Below are 17,328 nucleotides of genomic sequence, written 5' to 3' on the forward strand. Positions count from 1 at the left end.
ACGGGCTCGTCGTGCCGAGGGGGTCTTGCGAAGGAGATGAGCTGAAGCAAACCCTAATCAAACACGAAGGAAGAAGAAGAAGAAGAAACTCTAACCCTAGACTAACGGTATACCCTCTAATGCAAAATGGGCAACCCTTTCACAAAGGGTGTTCCCTTCCTTTTATAGAACAAGGACAGGGATGCGTTACAATGTGGGATAAATCCCGACTTACATGGGATCGTCTGTCTCGACTTGACTACTCTTCGGCGCCATAAAGGCGTCCTCGATATTCACACTAAATGTACATGGGTGCGTACACACGCTGCACCCCCGCCGATGTAGCCAATGTTCCCGGTTTCCGCCTCTGGCCGAAATTCTTCACGACAACGTAATAATGAAGCTTCCATTAAAGCTTCAATTGTGCATATCTATCGTCTATCTTCTTGCCTTCCTTCTGTGTTGTTTGTTGAGCACATACGACAGATCCTCGCATACATTTCCGTACGCACATTTGTCCCTCATTCTGGAAGTGCGTTGGCTTTCCGCAATAAAAGCAAGTGGGCCCCCCTTGACTTCAACCTCGTCCCCGATTTGTCCCGGTTTTGGGGAGTCCGATTTTGGCCTCTTCCCCGATTGTGGTCTTCTTCCGTAGTACGCGTACTTCCGCTGGCCCTTGTTCGGCCGTATGAACGCCCCGCTCCCGTCGTATGCCCAATGTCCTCCACTTTAGGCATGCCCGTAGTGGCCCGCTTGGCCTCCGTTGATCATTCGCGTCGTCCTGATTGTTGTCCCATGTCGTTTCGCGTTGCCCTCGTCCTCTCGCCGCCACCTTCCTTCTCCATGGTCTTACATCGCCGCGTCGGCTCGAACCGCCATGGTCTCCGGAACGGTGTGGAGGATCCCTTTCCGGCCTTCTCCGCGCTACCTCCGAACCGCGCAACCTATCTCCGCGCTCGCCTTTCCGCTCCGGCACCTCCGTGTGCCACATACCCTCATCCGTTGTTTGGCACTGCCTGTGTTGCACTCCTCGTCGGCCCCCTTTCCGGCCAGATCATGCATCGCCGCTCACCCGCATACCGGTGTCCTTTGCATCCGAGGAACACCCCGTAGTAGCCCGCTTGGCCCTTCCCGTCTTCGTGTTGCCGCGATAGGTCCTGAGTCTTCCACTTGCCGTCGTCCCCTCGCCCCCACCAGCTTGTCATCCCGGCTTGCCGTGTCAGTCTTTGCTACTTCGACGGAGCTACCGAGATCTACGAAGCGAGTGTGGAGGATCCTCCTCCGGCCTCTCTTGCCATCCCCTGACTCCGACCCTGTGCAGTCCACTAGGCACTTGTCACCTCGTTCCCGACACCTCCCTTGTGCCGTCTCACGCTTCCTTCGTTCGGCCCCGCCCGCGCCGAACACCGTCCCATAGTCACGCTTCGATCCGGCCCGCGATGGCCACTTGCGAGACTCTTGTTCTGTCCCAGGTGTGCCTTTCCGGCCTGACACACCTCCCCGTGTTTGCCCCTACCGGCTCCTTCCGAAACCGTGACCGGCCGGTGAGGGTTTCGCACTTCGTCCGCCCGTCTTACCGGCTCCATATCTGCTACCTCGTGTTGTCGGGTCCCGTTCCCTGCCGCCACTGTCCTTCTCCATCAGTCTTACGTTGCCGCGTTGGCCGAGCAGCCGGGGTCTCTGGATTGGTGTGAGGGTCCCATAGGACCAGATTCCATTTCTATGCTTGCCGATATTCGGGTGTCTTTTGTTTGAGTCCCTCCCAGACTCTCCTCGTGTCTTCCGCCTAGTCGGGTCCCGTTTCCCGCCGCCACCAACCTTCTCTCTCGGTCTCATGTTGCCACGTTGGCCGAACTGCCGGAGTCTCCGGTTAAGTGTGGAGATCCCGTAGGACCGGACTTCCTTACGCCCTTGCCTTCGTCACCTCGCCGCCACCGTCAGTATCTTGGTCTTACGTCGACCGCGTTGCCGACTGCCGAAGTCTCTAGAACCGGTGCGAAGGATCCTTCGTAGACCGCCCATCCATAGCCCCTTCGCCTTCGTCACCTCGCCGCCACCGCTAGTATCTTGGTCTTACGTCGACCGCGTTGCCGACTGCCGAAGTCTCTAGAACCGGTGTGAAGGATCCTCCGTGGGCTTCTGATCGTATTCCCAACCCTGTCCCGGGTCGTCCTTTTCCGCATGCCGAGAGGGCGTTTTGTTCTGCACCCTCTCCCGTGGTACCGACGTACCGTGTCCTCGGCCTCTTCATAGGCCAGCTCTCTTCCTCCCTCCCGGAATGGTCATCCGGGAGTCCGCTCCACCCGGTTCTCGCTCGGGTCTATTCGTCCTTCTCCGTATTGCCGAGTCCCGTTCTCCTGTCGCCACCGATCTCTCTTATAGGACTCACGCCGGCCCTCGGGCCTACAACCGGATCGGTGTAAGGAATCCCATAGGACCGGCTTGCATTCCCTTTCCAAATCTCGACCTTCGCCTGGTCGGTCTTTCTCCCCATGTAAAAGAGGGCGGCTCATCCCGCACCCCCTTTCGTATCGGCACTTTCATGCCGAATCCGGCCTCGATCGAACGATCCACGACCGTATTACGCTCCACCCGTATCGGAATGCCGATCTCCTCGTGTCGCGTCCATCCTCGGCCTCCTCGCAGGCCGTTTCCCATCCATCTTCGCTGGCATCGTGCCAGGACTCCTCAGTACCGCCATCTATCTCCTCGGTCTTACATGGGCATATGGGCCCGAATGCCGAGTTCTCCGAAATCCGGTCTGTGGGCTTTCGTCCGTTCCTTCCCCGTATCGTCTCGCCGGTGATTCTTGGCCTTATGCCGCCGCCTTCCTCCACTTGGGACTCACGTGGGCACTTGGGCCCGACTGCCATCGTCTCGGGAGCAAGTGTGGGAAGACACAAAGAATCGCCCGTCCGTTTTACGCCCTTGTCCGTAGCCACCGACTCTTTGTGGTCGGCGGTCGTCTTCTTACCGATCGCGCAAGCCCCGTCTGGGCTTGCTTCCCCAATGACCGGGATCTCGGGCTGACACGCCCGAAACCGCTGGTCCCAACGTTCCGATTCCGCGATCTGTATCTCGGCCTCGTCCTTGGCCGTTCTATCTCTGCAAGTCGAGAGGGCGTTTCGTTCCGCACCCTCTCCCGTGGTACCATCGTACCGATCTCCCGTCGTCACGTCGGGCAAGTCCGTCTTCTCAGTCTGGGGTTGCGGCCTCCATCTTTCCTCCTCCTCGAGCATCGCCTCGAGAGCTGTGTACGCCTCCGCAATCTTGGCCCCAACGCCGACCCTTGCCGACTCCCTCTGCCGTTCAGCCTCTTCCCGTTGTGATGGCACGCCGTCGCGTCCCTTCCTCTTAGCCTTCTCGGCTCGCTCTTTGTCTAGCCGTTGGCACACCCTTCCAACCTTCGACCAGTCCTTCGTAAGCCCATTCGCTCCATCATCGTCTTCGAGCTCAATCCCGATGGCTTCCCGTTCCGCTCGGTCGATCGACCTGACGAACAAAAGGACTTTGTCCGCCCCCACCAAACCTTGTTCTCGCTCTGGGAGCCGAGCAAGCCATCGCTCGAACTCTCGGAACGCCTTCGTCGCGCCCCGGTGGGTCTTTGCCAATGCTACCCACTGGTCGAAGTCGTGTCGTCCCCATCTCTTCCACCGTCCTCCGTATGCCTTCAGGAGCGCCTCTTCGAAGGCCTCCCACGAACTATGAGCCTCACGGCGCTCCTTTACTTCCGCATGCATCCGGACAGCTACGACCCGGCAGAAGAACTCCAGCCTCAACGCCTCGTCTACGCCACGCTCCTCCATTTCCGCGTTGTAGGCTTCCAAGTAAGATGGGACTTTGTCCCCGTTGAAACGGCCGACTCTTTCGACCACTCGCTCAACCGCTTGTTGCGCTGCTTCTCGCCTCATCACCACTCGTGCCGACTCCAACACCACTTCGGCCACCATCTCCGTAAGGTCGTCGTCTTCCGACTCCATCCTCCCTTGCCGCCTTTCACGTCGGGTTCACCAAATATGTCGCGTTATTACGCGCATGCGTGGAGAAAGGCGGGACCACGGGGGTCTTGGACTAGGGAGTGACGGAGCGTAGGAAGTCGTGCTTCACCGTTTCCGATCCTAGAAGAACACCGGAAGCGACCGAAGGGAGTGAGAGAAAGAGAGGGAGCGCGCGCTTAACACCGACTCATGCACACACACAAACACAAACACACATGCTGACCCGACTCACGCCCTTATGTACAGGAAACGTAGGAAAGGGGAAGCACCCGACACCAACAGAGACGCGAATATACACAGTCAAACGCAACGTATATATATATATATAAAAGGAAGAATACATTCTCGGGGTCGAGCCGGACTGAGGTAGGTTACAGTAGTCGTCTGCTGCCAAGCCGCCGTCGGGGAGCTCACGGGCTCGTCGTGCCGAGGGGGTCTTGCGCAGGAGATGAGCTGAAGCAAACCCTAATCAAACACGAAGGAAGAAGAAGAAGAAGAAACTCTAACCCTAGACTAACGGTATACCCTCTAATGCAAAATGGGCAACCCTTTCACAAAGGGTGTTCCCTTCCTTTTGTAGAACAAGGACAGGGATGCGTTACAATGTGGGATAAATCCCGACTTACATGGGATCGTCTGTCCCGACTTGACTACTCTTCGGCGCCATAAAGGCGTCCTCGATATTCACACTAAATGTACATGGGTGCGTACACACGCTGCACCCCCGCCGATGTAGCCAATGTTCCCGGTTTCCGCCTCTGGCCGAAATTCTTCACGGCAACGTAATAATGAAGCTTCCATTAAAGCTTCAATTGTGCATATCTATCGTCTATCTTCTTGCCTTCCTTCTGTGTTGTTTGTTGAGCACATACGACAGATCCTCGCATACATTTCCGTACGCACATTTGTCCCTCATTCTGGAAGTGCGCTGGCTTTCCGCAATAAAAGCAAGTGGGCCCCCCTTGACTTCAACCTCGTCCCCGATTTGTCCCGGTTTTGGGGAGTCCGATTTTGGCCTCTTCCCCGGTTGTGGTCTTCTTCCGTAACCAAGGCCTTTGGTTGAGTTCCGGACTCCCAGTCCTTCCGAAAAGCTTCTTCATCTAGCAAGCTTCATTTTACCCTTGCTAGGGACAATTGTTTTCCTTCCGACCCGGCGTTGCCCAAAGTGACAACTAGCGTGTCCCAATTATCTGGGAGGGAACAGAGCAGCAACAATGCAAGTACCTCGTCAGCTAACGGTACTTCCAACGAGGTTGTTTGGTTTATCAGCCCCTGGAATGCATTCATGTGCTCTGCCATGCTGGATCAGTTTTGGTATCGGAGTCTCACTAACTTCTGGAATACTGAAACCCGATTTACGACGTTCTTGCTCTCCAACATGGTACTGATTTTCTCCCAAAGCACATGAGCCGTACTTTCTTCAATGAAGTTGTTGTACAGGTTCATGTCGATGAAGCATCGAGTGTATGTCGTTGTCTTCATGTGCATCACCTCAAAGTTCGTGGCATCGATTTTATCTGGTCTTTTTTCTCTGAACTGTACCGGCAACCAGAGATCTTTGATCACCAACATGTCCCTCATCTTTGACTTCCACACTGGGAAGTTGGAGCTGGTGAGCTTGAACATGCCACCCTAAATAAGCAATGCACTTTCACAAACAACAGAGACGACAACAAATGTTTACGTGGAAAACCGTAATCGGGAAAAACCATGGGAGCCCATAGACTCCAACTATCACTATGAGAGAAAGAGTACAATGAGAGACTCAGAGGCAACGACCTCGAGCTCTATCTTCGCCTACCGACAGTAACAACAAAACAACTTTCTGTATCTCTCTCTCTCTCTCTCTCTCTCTCTCTCTCTCTCTCTCTCTCTCTCTCTCTCTCTCTCTCTCTCTCTCTCTCTCTCTCTCTCTCTCTCTGTGTGTGTGTGTGTGTGTGTGTGTGTGTGTGTGTGTGTGTGTGTGTGTGTGTGTGTACAACAAGAATAACAACTATAATGATGATCACACAAAAAACAGTATTGCCCTAGTTATATTTATATAAATATAACTTTGGGGGCTATTTACAAATATGACCTCAATGGTCACGTCTAAATATATTTACTAATATGTTCCTATTTGTTGGTTCATACCGGATCCGGCCAGACTCCTTCCAGATCCATCTGATCCAGTATCCAGATACCTTTTGGACCCATCCGGTCTTGTCCCTTCCTTCGGCTCATCCGGAGGAACCTATTTCCCAATAGGTTTAAGATGTTGGTGATAATCGATGATAGCGAGATGGTTGATGTGGACTTGAGGAAGCTGATTTTCTGTTTTTTGATCAGGATGAGTAATGATGGTGTGGGAGTTGAAGCAGATTATCATAAGTGAGGAACGTTTTGTAAACTCATTTGTTGTGTTGTCCGTACAAGATTTTGTTGGTAATCGGCAAGATGGTGAGATGGTCGGCGATATAGTTGATGTGGACTGAACAAAGCGGGTTTTATATTTTTCATTAGGATGATTGATGATGGCGGCGGGGATTGAAGCATATTTCCATGAGGAGAGGATGAGTGATGATGGTGTGGGGGCTGAAACATATCATGAGGAGATGAGGAAATAGTCTAGACTCATTTTGTTGTTGTTTTTATACGACCTTGGTGGTAATCGACGAGATGGTTGATGCGGAATGAATGAAGCAGATTTTTGTTTTGATATAAGGATGAGTGAAGATGGTGTGGGGGTCAAACCATATTTTCTTAAGGAGTCATCGTTTGAGGCAGCTGATTTTCTATTTTTTGATCAGGATGAGTAATGATGGTGTGGGAATTGAAACATATTATCATGAGTAGGTGAGGAATTGTTTTAACTCATTTGTACAGGATTTTGCTGGTAATCGCCGTGATGGCGAGATGGTCGGTGAGATGGTTGATGTGGACTAAACGAAGCAAGTTTTATATTTCTCATTAGGATGATTGATTATGGCGGCGGGGATTGAAGCATATTTCCATGAGGAGAGGATGAGTGATGATAGTGTGGGGGCTGAAACATATCATGAGGAGATGAGGAAATAGTCTAGACTCATTTTGTTGTTGCATTTTACAAGACCTTGGTGGTAATCGACGAGATGGTTGATGCGGAATGAATGAAGTAGATTTTTGTTTTGAGATAAGGATGAGTGAAGATGGTTTGGGGATCGAAGCATATTTTCTTGAGGAGATGACGACACGATATTCTTTTGTTGTTATAGGTAGCTAAGTTTGGTGTGAATCGTCGACATGGCGGCACCGTGTTTATTGAAAGTGTAGAAGCTATGAACAATCTGTTTCAAGTTGTAGTACAAGATTATAATTTCTCTCTTCGAGGAAATAATAGCTTGTTGTACACACATGTTGAAGAAAGCTACCGCAACCATAGGTAAATCATATTCAATAGACCACCAGAAAATTAATGAACATGGGTATGTGACTGTTTCATCGGAACTACTAAAATAGATTGCAAAACAACCAGAAACCCAAGATCTTGAGACTTCAAGTCTGCCGGACCATTTAGATGTTACCAATACAGATTCTATTGGGAAAACTAGGTCCCTTTGGATGGGATGAGCCAAATCGAAGAACAAGCTCGACCGAGGTTGAAAGGCTGAGGCCGAAAATCGATTTTCGAAATCGAAATCGAGAATCGATTATACCACCAATTCAGAAGACTATATTTGTAAATAGTCCAAATGTGCCCTTTGTGGGCTATACTTGTAAATAGCTAGAAAGTTGTTTTAGTATATAAACAACTAGGGCAAAAACTTTAGAAGTGTAGTTGATCATTGTCATATAGTTAAAGTTACAATGAGTAGTTGTCTCTGTAACTGTGAGAGTGAGAGTGAGAGACATTGAGTGTGAGTTGTAACTCAACCGTCGTCTATTAGACGAGACGAGCTTGAGGTTGTTTCCTACGAGTGTCGTATTTCACTCTCTACATAGTGATCTATTTCTTGGGGTTTGTGGACCCCATGGTTTTCCCCTTTACGAGTTTTCCATGTAAAATATCTTGTGTCTTTGTACCCTCTTATTCATGTCTGTCTATGTACTCTATTCACAATCGATTGTGGCCGGTTCCGATCGTAACATATTCATCTAATCAAAGTCTTCAAGAACATTCAGTTGTTCTCACCACCAAGAAATTCATAAATTCTAAGGGAAGTCTTGAAGTTGTCGCATCAACGTTAACTACTCTAAAAGACACCCATTTCGGTGACATAGTCTTGAAGCAATAGGATCAGAACTAAAGGTAGAAACTAATGGAAAATATCCTCATTCCAATGCCATAGTTGCAAAAGAATGTGATAAACAAGGTGTTGTGGATATTGAAGAGAAGCTCAATTTGGCAAAATTGCTCAAGAGTTCAGAACCACCAATTCTTTCAATTGATATACATCTTTCGACACCAACCATTGGAATTCATCAGCAAAGTTTCAAGCAGATTGCAGGGATTTCTAGAGGTGGTATTTTGGTGAACATTGGAAGCAAGGCTGAGGTGTGTTGTGGAGAAGCCTACTAATCAAAATGAGAGACAGAATTCTTATTAATATATGTCGCATAGACTCCATTGATAAAGGTCATTGGTGGTAATTCCTTGATTGATATGGATGTCAAATGTGGCTGGATTGCTGAAGCTACATGACTGTTCAAGAGTTTTCTAGTTAAATATGTTGCAATATGCATTGTCATAGCGGATTGTTTTGTATATTGACTTTGGCCACTTTAAGTTTAATACCAATAGAGGTTTTTTATTTGAAAAAAAATAATCGTCTTGCACATTTACAATTTGTTCACGATGCCAAGATAATGACTGCTAGCATATCAGTTGCATATTCTTCGTTTTCTACAACCTTCCAATTTATGCAGGAACATCAATGGTTTGGATGCTTCATAAATGACACATTGTTGGCTGTCGAGGGTGGTTCATCTAATGGGTGCGCTTCTTATTTTGAGGTTCTGGACGACAACATATTACAACCTTATACCTTTGATTGAAGTTATCTATAACATTTGTGAAGTGCACCAATCAAAGTGGTTGCTAAAATTGGAAAGAAATGGATGCTTGATCCTTATCCTTCCATTGCTCACATGTGTGATATGTTGTGGTTGTACGCAAAAGCCCTTGTTGCAAGATTAATATGGGATCTGGGGGCTTGGTTTTGGTCATAATCCTTGGGGGAATAGACCATAAAGGTTCCCTTCTTTCAATACTCAGTAAAACTCGGAAGGTCATTACTGCTCTTTCAGAATGTAATGGTACCAACATCTTAGAAACATTGGACTAATTGGGGTGTCTCAACTTTGCATTTGAAAACCTACTGGAGATGGATTTGGTCATTTAAGGGGCCAAATAAATTTATTCTCTTTAGATGGCTATTAGTACATATGGCATTACTACTTGGTTATTCATTGAAAGTGAATATAGCGCCCAATCTTAGGCAATGTGGCTTTTGCCATGAAGCTTACAAGACTACCAAGCATGTCCTTTGGTCTTGTCCCTTGGATCAATAAGTATGGAATAAAGTCCTTTCTTTATTCCTAACAATCAATTTCAGATGCTTATTTTCATGGGGATCATCGATGTGGGGAGTGTTACATTCCAGCTTGATGTTGTATGAGGCAAACGATGTTCACGAGGCAATGATGGTACATAATAGAATATTGATATTAGTTAGTCCAGATTTGGAAAACAATGACTATGGTAATGTTATGGGCATTATGGAAATGTCGATGTAACCGACTTTATGATGTGGCAGATCTTCGTCTCTCAAATGTACTGCTCGAGATATGGGAGAATTTGTTGGCAGTAGTACACGACCAATATGACAATATGCATGGTTCCCTAGAGACCGTGAATAAGAGAAGGAAGAAGCTTCTGTTGTAAATGGGTCCAGCAACAACCGGTTCACAAGTACTAATGAGAGAAGACAATAGCCAAAGCAACAAAAAAAACAGACAAGGCAAAGACAACGAGACAAGATATTATCATGGAAATTCCGAAAAGGGGAAAACCACGGGAGGCCACAAACTCCAAATAGAATCACTCTATGAATAGAGTACAAGCAACTCTAAGGCAACGAGCTTGAACTCGACTTCGTCTTACAAAAGGTTACAACACACACACTTAATCAACTCTGTACATACATAAAATTACCCACAGAGAATCTCACTTCTTCCATGATCACTTTTTTCCCTAGCTATATTTATACCCATATACATATATAACTATTTACAAATATAGCCCACAATAGGCACATTAAGGCTATTTACAAATATAGCCTCGAGTCTGCTTCGATCGATTCGGTTATTAGCCGAGTCAGTTATAGGCCTCGGTTGAGTTTGCTATTGATTGATTCGACTTATCTCTCCCTAATCGTGCTTAGTTGGCTCCTGACGATCCAACTCCTTACACAATATACGAATTCTGATTCGGACTAGCTAGCTATCATCCAACTCTTCCGTCGATCGACTTCAGGCTGATCTAGCTGGCTCTCCAACCCATTCGGAGGGAGTGGATTCTCAACAACTTTCTTCACTTATGGAAAAAGTTGCCCCTCTTTATAGTGACAACTCAAGGACCTCATTGGCACTATTGTCTTCCATGGACCCATTCTTGAATATCAATACATCATGGCAATGTACATCAACAAATTCCAACACCTTCTAGCTGCTGCCTAGAAGAATAAGGCGAGGCCGATGTCTTCTTCTACTCTCTACATACATATACTCTACTCTCCCCTCCATCCATCCATCCATACTTATTTTTCCTCACTCACTCACTCACTCACTCACTCACTCCTTCTCTCTCTCGCTAATCCAAATATTTCTTTCTACGTTTGCTTTTGGTTCTCGTTATCGTTATGATAGGAGCTATCCATCCATCCCTTTTGATGAACGAGAGAACTAACTGATCTCTCTCTCATGTTCCTTTCCCCCACTTTTGATTTTGAGTTTTTTGAAGTTTTATTATTGTTTTATCTTTCCTTCATTCATTGTATCCATTTTCTGCTTTCAAATCTTCGTTTTCTTTCCCCCCCCCCCCCCCTCCTCCCCCCTCCCCCCGCCTTTCCTTTTCTTCTGTCTGTCGAAGTCAAGGAAGGAACCCCCCTTTCTTTCTGCTCTTTATCATTCCTATATCAATACTGTCTTCTACTACATACATACATACATACATACATACATACATAAAGAAACATATACACATACATTCAGTCAAGGAATGTAGTGCTAGTAGCATGGTCTTACTACAATTTTCAAAGAAAAATTATGAAGGAAAGACGACTGCTAGCAATGGTTTGTGAACACATGTTCTTATTGAGATGTCAACGTTGCTAGTTCGTATACACACACACACACACACACACACATTTTGGTGTTCCGGATGTATTCTTCATGGTAATATGTCGTCTAGGATGAGGCAAGGAACATATACATGTCTCTAGCGAAATTTGTAGTGTAGTTTTCAGAAGTCTCTCTTTCATCTGTATGGTGATACTTGCTTCCATTTCTCAAAAGACAGAACCTTGTAGCAGGAATTGTCGATAGAATCTCATGCCCCCATTAGAAATAATTCATCAATGCAAGAAGGGTGGCAGAGTCGTGGATCTTCTCAAGTTGCAAAGAAACACACAGTCGAGAACAAGGTATTTATATAATTGCATTCTTTTTATTTATTTGCTCTATAGGAAATATAGATTTAAAGAACAAGGTATGCATAATATGAATTGCTTCTTTGTTATTTATTTGGTTAATAAGAACTATAGAGTTAAGAGCGTGTGTACATAATTATAACCTAGCTTTGGTCAATAAGAATTTCGTGTTGACTTATCTTTTCAACATGCCGAGAAGCATGCTGTCAAGAAGAATGTATGCATTCAATCTGTGATCTTGTTTTGGTCAATAAGAATGGAATGTACTGATCAAGTGTATGCATGGACAAATAAGATTGGCATGTTGGCTTATCTTCCATTTGCTGGATTGTAAAGGGCAATGCTTTGACAGCATCTGAAAGAGCATGGCAACGATGTGCTCGGCAAGAGTACCGCCTCTCCTTGGAGAAAGATGTAAAAACTTTCCCTGAAAATTTATTTATTTTGCAACTTCCCTTATGATCTCCTCTCTGCATGATTTAAGAGATCTGAATTTGGGTGGTTGGGTTATATTTTAGATTTCAAATTTACAAAAGAAGCTAAGACAAGAAAGTGATACACATAAGGCTCTGGAAAGAGCTTTCCAGAGAACTCTTGGTGTCTTGCCATGGTTTTCACCTCACCTTGCACCAAAGGTTACTCAGTCGTCTTCAAACATGGGCAAAGTTTTCTTTTTATATCTGTAGATGTGATGATTGTATGGGAGAAAATCTCAAGTGCTGCAGTTGGTTTGTTGTGTCATAAAATAATTTATAGGTTCAAGAATTGGTGGCAGAAGTTGCTGTTTTAGAAGAGGAGGTTTTAAACCTTGAAGAATGTATTGTAGAGTTGAGGCAAGGATTGTATAATGAGGCAGTATATCTTTCTATCCACAAACAACAACAAGAACCCGATGTGAAATCATCTGATCTGACTGTAGCAAAAGAAGGGAAAAACCTCTCAAAGAAAAATGGCAAAAAGAAGGCAAAGAGGAATCCATTTATTGTAAAGCTTCTCTCTCCAATCATTGAAAATAAGTGTGAGGAGGAGTGTTCAGGTATTGCGGAATTGAGACTGTTTGGAGATGAATCACAAATAGTAAATGAAGTGATTGATCAAAAGCATCATGGCCATGTTTTTGAAAAAAATTGGAATAATGGGCTGGGATTGGTTGGAAGAGTTGCCTCATCAAGGGTTATCTATGCATATGTTAGGGACCGAGAGCCTTGCTTAGAAAAAGAGAATCAGCAAAAAAATGTGGTGGATTTTAACAATAAGAAACCCTTCAAGACATGGCTGCAAAACGCTGGTGCAATGGTAAATAACCATCCTTTCACGCTTGTTCATAAGAATTGCTTCATACCTAGGTTATGGATTCAGTGTTTTTATAAAGGACATTTATACCAGCTATTTCTAATAAGAATAATTTAAAACTGTGTAGTGATTTTGATACAAGAATCATGGTTTATCTTGTTCGTTTTAATATAGAGATCCTCTTCCTAGGCTGCAATTATTTGGGAATAATAAAAATGATAGTAACAAAATTTTGATTCTTATGCAATTTTAAGAATCAACTTCCTTTTTTTTCCAGGCTGAAAATGCAAAGAACATCTCTACAATGTCCACAAATAGGGAGGGTTCTGAGACGAACCTACTTTCTGAAGAGATGGTTTGGTGTCTCTCTCGCATCATTGTGAGATTAAGTAAACAAGGTCTCTTTTCTGACTGTGAGACATCATCCATGATCTCAGACTTGACAGTATCAAGTGTCTGGAGTTTTACTTCTCGGAATAATATTAGCTGCAACCCTTCTCAGGGTATACTTGAGGAAATTGAGGTTGTGAACCCTTACAAGTTCAATGCTAAATCCATGCCTAAAGATATTGGTCCTTACAAATACTATCGAGAGGTTACATCAGATTCTCTTGATTATGGAAGAATTCCGAAATCGACCATCCTTCTGAAGAAACTCATGTACAAATAGTGATTAAAATTCCATTGTGGGCCAAAATATTATTGGATCATTTCATCAGAAATCTTTATTTTGCTTATGTTTTTATTTCTCACCTTTGGATCTAGGACCTTGGTCGAGAAATTGCATATGGTGGATCTTCGAGGTCTCACTCATCATCAAAAGCTATCCTTTTGGATAAACATTTATAATTCTTGTATGATGCATGTATGTGGTGAATAAAATAAATAACTATTTTGATGTTTTAAAGATTTCCATAATTTGTTTTGCCTGATTTTGTTTTAGTTATAATTGAACTTAATGTAGGCATTCTTGGAGGATGGGATTCCAGATAGCCCTCATAAATTTGTTGCCTTGATGGGAAAGGTTAGACTCTGAATATACATTTTTCAATAATAAACTTTAGGGAAATTTACTGAAATACCCTAAGATTTCGTGATCAGTACCATATTATCTTTAGTGTTAACGAAACATTGCGGAAATGTCCTGCTAAACAATATTTTAAAAAGAGATATGAGAGAGAAATAATAGAGACTCCAAGAACTATAGAGAGAGGAAAAGGGAAATTGATGGGGGAACCATACTTCTTCAATTTTTAAAAAAAAAATTGTGGGAGTTTAGAAAAGAGTAGGGTGTATTGGCAAAGAAATTCCCTTATGAGTATTATTATATGATTGGATTACTGTAACAAGCATTGTTTTCTTCACTTTTTTTGAACTGGTTTATCGAATCATTGTTATAAATATTTTATAGGGTGCTAAGGTTATGTAGGTTAGCATGAATGGACTATGTGTTTTTGGATTTTTCTTTTGTTTATACCTTTATTTATTTGGTAAATTTACAAAAATAAATAAACTATAAGCTAACTTGTTGTAACAGGCAGCTATCAATGTTGGAGGTCATCATCTAAGTGCTTTAGCCATTGAACACTTCATTCTACGGCTACCATGTGACCTTGTAAATGTGAGTGTGTGAAAAGAACACTTTTACTGACTAAAGACATGATTAACATTGAGAGGGATCAATTTTGAATGGTTTCTTAAGTGTGATTGGTTTGTTTTTCTTTATGCTGGTGTAATAAAACATTCAGGCTGAATGTCAAGGTCGAGGGTTTGAAATGGAGGGTTTGATGTTTGGTACATACAGATTAGAGTGGCCAGAACCTTCAGTGATTTTTGCTCTCTCTTGTGGGAGTTGGTCTTCACCAACTGTAAATTGAAAGATTTTATTTTATGCTTTGATATCTTATATATATCATATATCCATGTTTGTTTGTTTGTTTGTGAGTAATATACATCCTGAAAACGCTGAACTAAATTATACCCAAGAATGCTCAATGTTTCTGTATGTGTATAATATTATCATGTAAACTATGAGTACGTTTTTTTCCACCGAAGAAGAATTAGAGTGGTTCAACAATAATAGGTGCGGATATATACGCCTGGGGACATCGACAATGAACTGGAGATTGCAAAGGCTGAGTATTTGCATGCGATTGTTGTGGCCACCAATACAAAGATCATAATACCAAAGATTCTCGATTGGTATATATGGGATTTTGTGAAAGATGCTGAATCTTTACTCGATTGGGTCTCTGAGCAATTGCCAAACAATCTTCATGAATCAATGCAAACATGCCTTGCAAGCAACAAGAGGCAATGGAAGTCACTGTCAGAAGTTGTGGAAGTCGTGCCTTATGACTTCAGTTTCAGATATCTTTTTGCAATGCATCGAGTGTAGCATATACTTTACTCTACTTTGGCTTGACATATAATCCATACATTTTAAAAAAGTGGGTCATTTATATAGTTCTTATTACAAAGCAGGTATTTGAAAGCCTTTTAGACGACCAATACTAAGATCAAAACCAATGTTTAAAACATGTCATGTGCCATACGAACACCTAGGTGATATATGATTCCCAAAATGAAGGTGATTCATATTATCTTATCCATAGTTTGTACAAAGGTAGGTACATCAAGATATTTCTCCCATATATCCATAGTTTGTACATATTATCTTATCCATAGTTTATGCAAAGGTAGGTACATCAAGATATTTCTCCCATATATGAAATTCTTCCATCTTCATTCATATCACATAAGGATGTCTATGGGCGACATCATATCCATCCTTTTCTTTACCATATAAGTGTTAGGATCTCGGTCCCTCCGGATGCGATGATGAAGGCTCGGTGAGAATCGGATGATGAAGACCTAGTGAGAACTGGATGAGGAGTACTCGGCAAGGAAGACTTGGCGAGAACCGGATGAAGCAGGCCCGGTGAGAACCCTTCACTGGATGAAGGGACAGATGCAAATATGTTTTAGTTAGCCTATTGTGGCTATATTTGTAAATAGCTCGAAAGTCATATTAGTATAATATGACCTAGGGCAAACAAACAACGCGTATCATTGTGTTGTCATTATTTTGTATAAAGTTATTGGTGTAACTGCTGTACAGAGCGTAGTAGAGGGAAAGAGAGAGAGAGAGAGAGAGAGAGAGAGAGAGAGAGTTAGAGTGAGTCTCTGTTGTAACCGCCACCAAGCGAAGATTGTGAGCACGAGGTCGTTGCCTCTGTGTTCCCCTGTTGTATTCTCCTTGCATAGTGAGAGTTAGAGTTTGTGGATTCCCATGGTTTTTCTCGTTTAGGGTTTTCCACGTTAACATCCTGTGCATTTTCTTATGTTTGTGTACTTACTTCCATTTCTCATTTTTTCTTGTGTTTGATTATCATTAAGTGATCTAAGTCTTGGTTGTGGTCGAAGATTATTCTGCATATTCTCTACAATAAGTTCTTATGTCAACACGATATTGGCAAATGTGTTAGGTAAAGTGTATTTCTAGTGCTTTTATGTGGCTTGGTATGACAACCGGATGATGCAGATCCGGTGAGAACCGGATGAGGAGTACCCGACAAGGAAGACCCGATGAGAACCGGATGACGTAGGCCCAGTGAGAACCCTTCACCGGATGAAGGGACATAGATGCAAATATGTTTCAATTAGCCCATTGTGGCTATATTTGTAAATAGCCCGAAAGTCATATTAGTATAAATATGACCTAGGGCAAACAAACAACGTGTATCATTGTGTTGTCATTATTTTGTATAGAGTTATTGGTGTAACTGTTGTACAGAGCGTAGCAGAGGGAAAGAGAGAGAGAGAGAGACTCAAAGTGAGTTTATGTTGTAACCGCCGCCAAGCGAAGATTGTGAGCACGAGGTCGTTGCCTTTGTGTTCCCCTGTTGTATTCTCCTTGCATAGTGAGAGTTGGAGTTTGTGGACTCTTGTGGTTTTTCCCGTTTAGGGTTTTCCACGTTAACATCTTGTGCATTCTCTTATGTTTGTGTACTTACTTCCATTTCTCATTTTTTCTTGTGTTTGATTATCATTAAGTGATCTAAGTCTCGGTTATGGCCGAAGATTAATCCGCATATTCTCAACAATCTGGTATCAGAGCCAAACAACACAGAAAAAAAAATGGAAGATTCGTTGGGAGGGATGTTCAAGCTCACCGACTCCAACTACTCAGTGTGGAAATTGAAGATGAGGGACATGCTCATGGTTAAAGATATTTGGTTACTGGTTCAATTCGGGGACAAGAGACCGGACAAGATCGATGGCACGATATGGGAGGTGATGCACATGAAGACAACGACGTACATACGGTGCTTCATAGACATGAGCCTTTACAACAACTTTAATGAGGAGAGTAAGGCTCATGAACTGTG

General features: G+C 44.0%; 1 protein-coding gene across 1 annotated transcript; it reads left to right on the forward strand.

The window, feature by feature from the left end:
• The first annotated feature begins 7,273 nt into the window (after window positions 1–7,273).
• On the forward strand, window positions 7,274–15,335 carry LOC147850852 (uncharacterized). Its single transcript, XM_087335968.1, has 12 exons — window positions 7,274–7,377; window positions 8,217–8,490; window positions 11,528–11,638; window positions 11,981–12,058; window positions 12,163–12,279; window positions 12,401–12,940; window positions 13,215–13,597; window positions 13,703–13,802; window positions 13,902–13,961; window positions 14,475–14,558; window positions 14,686–14,805; window positions 15,021–15,335. The coding sequence occupies exons 1-12, from the start codon at window positions 7,274–7,276 to the stop codon at window positions 15,333–15,335; spliced, it is 2,286 nt and encodes a 761-aa protein (XP_087192094.1).
• The last annotated feature ends 1,993 nt before the right edge of the window (window positions 15,336–17,328 follow it).

The sequence above is a fragment of the Azolla caroliniana genome, unplaced genomic scaffold (assembly GCF_043228905.1).
Source record: "Azolla caroliniana isolate FFs.n. ecotype wild unplaced genomic scaffold, voAzoCaro1.0.p SCAF_20, whole genome shotgun sequence".
Lineage (NCBI taxonomy): Eukaryota > Viridiplantae > Streptophyta > Polypodiopsida > Salviniales > Salviniaceae > Azolla > Azolla caroliniana.